The 7500-nt window shown below is 42.8% G+C and overlaps 1 protein-coding gene across 13 annotated transcripts in view; it reads left to right on the top strand.

Moving 5' to 3' along the window:
- The window catches only part of LOC147013640 (rab GTPase-activating protein 1-like), a 337271-nt gene that overhangs the window by 51942 nt on the left and 277829 nt on the right, over positions 1 to 7500 (top strand). For all 13 annotated transcript variants that reach the window (XM_085855705.1, XM_085855704.1, XM_085855702.1 and 10 more), the window contains one exon: positions 1382 to 1553. In XM_085855705.1, the coding sequence (XP_085711831.1) occupies positions 1382 to 1553 (172 nt within the window). The remainder of the gene's footprint in view (positions 1 to 1381; positions 1554 to 7500) is intronic.

Raw genomic sequence — 7500 nt, 5'->3', positions numbered from 1 at the left:
GCTGTCCTGTCTGTGCCTGTTTTTGATGAGGATGTTGAGGTCGTGGAGAGATTCACTTACCTTGGCAGTGATATTCATGTCTCTGCCGGCGGTGGGTCGGGCCCGGGGAGTCGTGGATTCACTGGATAATGGGGTGTGGCGCTGCCGGAACCTGTGCGGGAGGACAAAAGTCTGAGTCTTCAGGTCCTTGGTGCTTCCCGTCTTGCTCTGTGGATGCGAGACTTGGACTATGACCAAGGATCTGAGATGGATAATTAATTCCTTTGGTACCAGGTCTCTTCGGAGAATCCTTGGCTATTGCTGGTCAGACTTTGTGTCCAACGAGCGGTTGCTGAGAGAGACTCAAATGAGATTTGTTACCTGCATAGTCTGTGAGCGCCAGCTGTGGCTGTATGGACAGGTAGCTCGTTTTCCTGACGCTGATCCTGCTCACCAGATTCTCTCAGTGAGGGAGTCTCTTGAGTGGAGGAGACCAATGGGCCGACCACGTGCTTCGTGGTTGCAGCAGGTTGATCGGCATCTCAAGAAGATGGAGATGGGCCTGGCATCTGCCTGGGGGATGGCCAGACGGAGGCCCCTGGAGTACCGGCGGAAAGTGGACGCAGCGACGCGCTGCTCTGGCGCATGCTCCCATACCTGACCTGACAGACAGATGCATACGCACACAGACACACACACGCACACACAGAGATGCACACACACACATAGAGATGCACACACACACACACAGATACACACACACACACAGACACACACACGCACACTCACACACACACACACACACACACACACACACACACACACACACACACACACGTGGCTCTCTTATAGTGTAGATGCGGAGTGTGCGTGCCATCCTTACATCGGAAGTCTCGTGATTTCCGAATCCAGAAACTACTGCAATCAATCCAAATTTCCCGATTTTATTTTGGTTCAAAAATTTGATTTTCAGCAATAATTTTCTTTTGTTCAACTTACCAAGAATGAAAGGAATTTCTGATAACAACAGACATATTTCAAGTAAACACAGGTGAATGACTGCAAAATGAATAATAATTTATTTGTTTTATCCAAGAAATGCATCGAACAGTTGCATGTATACTCCCAAAAATAGTGTTGCCCTTCACATCTGAACCGATTGATTTTATACTTCCCACCCATTAAATCAATTACCTGTCTAACAACCACCCAGACAAAAATATTTAATGTAAGGACAGCAACTCACTGAAAATACATTGGATTTGCAATCCGTCCCTGGCATACCCATTTTGAAACCCTCAGATGAAATTCAAAATCAGCCATCCCAAGGGCTGCAGAGATACCTGACTACATTTTGGCTTTTTGTTTGTATGTGCCAAATGTATGTCCCTCTTTGTGACAGGATTTTGGATGGTGATGGTGGTGAGATTTGCTCATTCCCGGTGCAGCGCATCTTATTCTGTACACGCGGACATCATGGCACTCCAGAGAATGACTGCTTCAGTTTCACAGAGAATCATAACTCATCGGCTATCTTCCGCATACATACATTCCAGTGTGCGGAGGTGCACGTGGTGAGTGTTTCCAACACATCAAGGTAATTAAATCGCAAATTGTTTTCTAGTTCTTGCATAATAAACATTTTTGAAAAGCTACAATGGCAGCTGGGATTCGCAATTCGAGGATTTCGGTGAAACAGGCATTGAACTAAAAAAAATTATTCCGGGATGCTCATGTGGAAAATCCATTAAAATTACACACCCTCGGATTGAGTATGTACGTGTGTGCCATAATACTGTAGCAATACCCCCCTTAATGGGGAAATTTACTAGTTTTTCTTTTTTTATTCTGCTCAACAAATGACCCCTACTTCTCCCCCCCCCAACCCCCCAATTTTTTACGTGTACTATATATGTACTATATTACTATATTATATATATATATATATATTAAAATGTACGATATTAAAATGTACTATATTAAAATGTACTATATTATATTATATATACTATATTAAATATATATATATATATATATATATATTACTATATTATAATACGTGTACTATATTAAAATACGTGTACTATATCCCTGTGTCGTAAGAGGCGACCAGGGTTGCGTCAGGAAGGACATCCGGCGTAAAACATGTGCCAAATCCCGATGCGGATCATACGGATGATCTGCTGTGGCGACCCCTATCGGGGGCAGCCGAAAGAAGAAGAAGAAGATATATATATATATATATATATATATATATATATATATATATATATATATATATATATATATATACATACATACACACACACACACACACGAGGTGTGTTCAAAAAGTATCCAACCTTTGTTCATAAAAAATACTCGTATCCAGATATAACAAACTTACACTCATCTCCTTCAAAGTAGTCCCCTTGGGCTGCTACACACTTCTCCAAATGGTTCTGCCACTGTCGGAAGCAGCGCTGGAATGTCTCTTTTGGGATGGCACGCAACTGGTCCGTTGCATTCCGCATGATGTCTTCTCTGGACTGAAATCTGGTCCTTTTCAGGGGCATTTTCAGCTTGGGGAAAATCCAGAAGTCACAAGGAGCCATGTTGGGAGAGTAGGGAGCCTGACGAAGCACAGGTGTGTTGTGTTTGGCCAGGAAACTCTGTATCAAATGTGACGAATGGGCGGGTGCATTATCGTGATGGAGCTGCCAATTGACCGCTGCCCACAGGTCTGGCCGATTGCATCGCACAGCATCACGAAGGTGACAAAGTACCTCTTGGTAGTATCCTGCATCAGCAAGGTCCTCACTTGGTCAATGACGATCTCATTTCAGGATGTTGTGGGCCTACCAGAACGTGCTTCACTTTCCACTGATGTGTGACCATCTTTGAAGCGGTTGTACCACTCTTTTATCTGTGTGGTGCCCATTGCTTCGTTCCCGAAGGCCTGTTGAATCTTGCGGATCGTTTCCACTTGGGAATCGCCAAGCTTTACACAAAATTTGATGCAGTAGCGTTGTTCAAGTTTTTCCGTCATTTTGTCAAAAACGAAAATCCGACGGCGCTCACTTACACTTCCTCACTCATCGTCGGTCTGTCAGCGACTGACAGCTTCTGCAGGCGGGAAAATATTCCCGCATATGAATTATGATCGCCCACATACATGCACCAAACCACGCCTCCCGAGCTTCATTTGTTTACGCACGAAAAATTAAGGTTGGATACCTTTTGAACACACCTCGTATATACCGGGCGTAGTGGCATGCGCCTGTAATCCGGCTACTCGGAGGCTTGGGTTGGAGGATCGCTTGAGGACGGGTGCTCTGCACTGGGCCGTGCTATGAGAGGATGTAGGGCAGCCCGGAATCATGGCGAAACTCAATCCTTATCCCTGTGTTGTAAGAAGCGACCAGGGTTGCGTCAGAAAGGGCATCCGGCGTAAAACCTATGCCAAATCACTATGCGGATCATAATGGATGATCCGCTGTGGCAACCCCTAACGGGAGCAACCGAAATAAGAAGAAGAAGAAGACTGTGTATATATATATATATATATATATATATATATATATATATATATATATATATATATAATGTATAGTTTTTTTTTGAAAAGAAGAAGAAGGTCCTTCCAGCCAAAAGTAAAAAAAAAACTAGATCGACCACTAATTTGAGCAAAAAGGCGAGAGCAGATCCGGTCTCGGGAAACGTTTCGCCGGCTTCGCAGCTGGCTTCATCAGGCACAAGTACATTCATGTGTGTGTGTGTATAATATATATATATATATATATATATATATATATATATACATATATGTACACATTTCCTCTGTATATTGGCCTCTATGTTTGTTTGTCTGTCGTGTTTTTACTTGAGAACGGATTCCTTTTTCTTCTTGCCCTTTTGATTAGCCATCACAGCAATGATTGGCATTTCTGTCAGTGAAGTGACGGGTCTTGTATTCTTGTATTTTACGAAATTTGATACAGTTTATATGTTTTTGGACTCGCATTGAAACTAAAAACAAAATAATCTCACACGTGATCATCATTGCCTCTGTGCATGAACATTGTGGCAGTGCTAATAAACATGAGCGTTGGCAGGATAATGTAGATTTGAGGTGCATGCACTTGCCTCTGAACTATGTCGTCTGGGCTTGAATCTCGGCCCAGCTATGAACTGTCATCCTTGTGTTTCACAGCAGCGTGATTCATCAATGTGTTTCCAGTACTCTTAAATCCTCAGCATTCGGGATAAATTTTAAATTCCTACCCTGACAACCACCAGCAAGACAAAGGCAAACCATATAGTGAACCCTTGCCATTGGGCTGCTCTGACAGCACCAAACCCTCATATGTGCAGAGCACCAGAAAGCAAAAGTAAACATTATCGTCATGCTCGGAAACATTATGTTATTGGGAGGAATCGTTGTCACAGTGATTACTAGAGTGATACTCTGTTGAGTTCAGCCTGGCAGAGGTTCATACCTCCGCCAGGCTGAACAGTTGATGTTTTGTATCCCACTGATAGGTCAGATCTGGAGTTTGTCTCCGGACCCGTCACGGGCAGTGTTTGTTTGTCTCCGGGCATGTCCGTGTTTGTCTCTGGATGTGGCTGGGTGATATTTATCTCCGGACATGTCGGGCAGTGTTTATGTCCGGATGGGAGTTTGTCTCCGGCCGTGTCTGAGTGGTGTTTGTCTCCAGATGTGTCTGGGCACTGTTTTTGTCTGGACGGGAGTTTGTCTCCAGACGTGTCTGGGCAGTGTTTATCTTGGGACGGATTGGCTCTGGACGCATCTGGGTGGTGTTTGTTTTTGGACTCATCTGGGTGGTGTTTGTCTCCGGATGCGTCTGGGCAGTGTTTTTGTCCAGATGCTTCCAGGCAGTGTTTGTCTCCGGATAGCTTGGCTCTGGACGCGTCTACGCAGTGTTCATCTCCAGACGCATCCTGACTGTGTTTGTCTCCAGATGGTATTTATCTCTAGACATGTCTGGCAGTGTCTTTCTTCATGTGGTATTTATAGTATGACCGGTAGAAAATGTGTTTCAGACATTAATTTGTTTCCATATTCACTGTTATTCTCTGCAGAATCATTTTGATGAGATAAAATGAATCGTAATTAATGCTCCACCGCAGTCTGCCTTCCCTTCCTCTCACCTCACACTGCCTTCCCTTCCCCCACCCCTCCTCACTCTCCATCCCTCCTCACTCCTCTACCCCTCCTCACTCTCTCCATCCTCTCTCTTTCCACCTCCACCTCATTACCCTCCCCCACATCTCTCTCCCCACTCTTCCCCCCCCCTCTTGGTATTGCCATCGGCAAAGTGACGGGTGGTATTTGTTGGTCCATATAATAAAGCAGGACTGTCTGTCTTCTGTCCGTTCCCGAGCTACTCCCTCAGTTTTGGGGCTAGCCCCGCCAAACTTTCTGTGGAATCTTTTGGGGGTCCAGCGGGGGTTCTAAGGTGGGTGGGAGGTTTCATAAATTTCTCGATACAATTGTGATTTTGCATTTCCACCCGTATAAAACTGCTCTCTCTTCACATGTAAACACATTCGCAGTTTCGCCATTTACCCCATGAGGAAACACTCCCTGGTTCGGTAATATCTCAAAACAATTGTGATCTTGCATTTTCACCCGTGTGATGCCGATCTTTCTCGGCATGTCATCATATTCGTGGCTTCGGCAATTTTTCGATACAATTGAGATTCCTGGTTTCCACCCAATGAGATGCTGCAATTTTTTCCTCATATTTGTGACCTTGGCAATTGCAGTTTTGCCATTGACCATGCATGAAAATATGACCCACCTTCTGGTGGGGTCAGCTGCAGTAAGTTTTTTTTTGCCCAAGTCATTCACGAACCGACTGTCCATGCTTGAAGTTTGACTAAAGTTGGTACAGGAATGTGGAATTTATTGGTTTTTCGTTTGGCATTCAGCGTTTCCGCATTGTGTGTTTGCTTTTGAACACTCGACGTTGTTACATGTACCGCAAGGGTTGAAAATGCCCTAAAAATTTTTTTAATAATAATTGAAAAATTATCTCAGCAAGAGGAAGCTTTGATGCTCAAAAAAACAAAGGCAGACGTGGGATGAATTTCACAGGGCACAAGAACAAGTCTAAAACACCGAATCTCATCGAAATAATAAAACATTGAATCTCGTAGAAAAATTAGACAAAGTGCTGAGTTCAGAGAGAAAGAACAGGCCAGAGACACTGAAGCTCACAGACAGGCCAGTAACAGAAGAAGCCATGATGCTACAAATCCTACCTGTGCGTAGCATTGGTACCTCGCTAGTAAACATGATGTTTGTGCTTCTATTCATTATGGCGGTGCGAGTGCATGTGCTCGTAAGGAAAATGAATAAATAAATAAGTCTCGAAACTATTGTCGCTTTGAGATGAGAATACATTTCCAAATCAAATATTCGTCGTCATCACGGATTGATGAATGATTTTCCTTGAGATTGATTCTTAAAAAAAAATCTCTTCCATGAGCACTGTGACAATCTTCTGGAGAAAACAATCCATCCATCCTTGTGAATTTTTGGTCTTGTCGTTGCAAGTTTTGAGATTCACAGGGTTATTGCAGATTTTGTGAGCAGATTGTAATTAACTAAGGTGTGTTTTATCGAAGGTGAAAACTTCTGCAGGTATTGGCAAGAACTTCACATGAGGAAGTCGTTTGATGTCTTGCTTTGCATACCCCTGTGTTAGACAGTGTGGTGAAAAGTATGAGTCTACGAGGAAATTTCTTAATTGAGACGTGATAAAATAAACTAGAATGACACTTAGTATCGCACATACCTCCACCGGGCTGAACAGTTTACATTTTCTATCCCACTGGTAGCCCAGATTGATCCATACCTCCAAAATCGAATCGGCTTTTTTTGTCACCGACCCAACTCATCCACCGAATTTTGTTAAAACTCAACCACAACTTTTTGAGATATCGTGCTATGCATCGTTTTTGCCCGCACTTCTCAATGGTGAAGAATCACATAAATATCTGGATCCGGATCTGGATCCTCACCAAAATCGAATCAATTCTTTCTTATTACACACCAAATCTGTCCAACAAGCTTCGTCCGCATCTATCCACAACTTTTTGAGATATCCAAACAAACATACAGACAACCTAAGTGATACGTACGTACAAACATACATACATACATGCATACATACATACATACATACATACATAAAACAAATAAGCAAACAAACATACAGACAACCTACGTGATACATACATTCAAACAAACAATCAAACAAACATACAGACAACCTGAGTGATCATACATACATACATACATAAAACAAACAACCAAACAAACAAACATACAGACAACCTAAGTGATATGTACGTACAAACATACATACATACATACATACATAAAACAAATAAGCAAACAAACATACAGACAACCTAAGTGATACATACATTCAAACAAACAACCAAACAAACATACAGACAACCTGAGTGATCATACATACACACATAAAACAAACAACCAAACAAACAAGC

The sequence above is a fragment of the Eptatretus burgeri genome, chromosome 14 (assembly GCF_056783735.1).
Source record: "Eptatretus burgeri isolate ZD-2024b chromosome 14, Ebu_testis_v1, whole genome shotgun sequence".
Classification (NCBI taxonomy): domain Eukaryota; kingdom Metazoa; phylum Chordata; class Myxini; order Myxiniformes; family Myxinidae; genus Eptatretus; species Eptatretus burgeri.
Note: the sequence above shows the minus strand (reverse complement) of the source record. Positions and strands in the feature narration are given on the sequence as shown.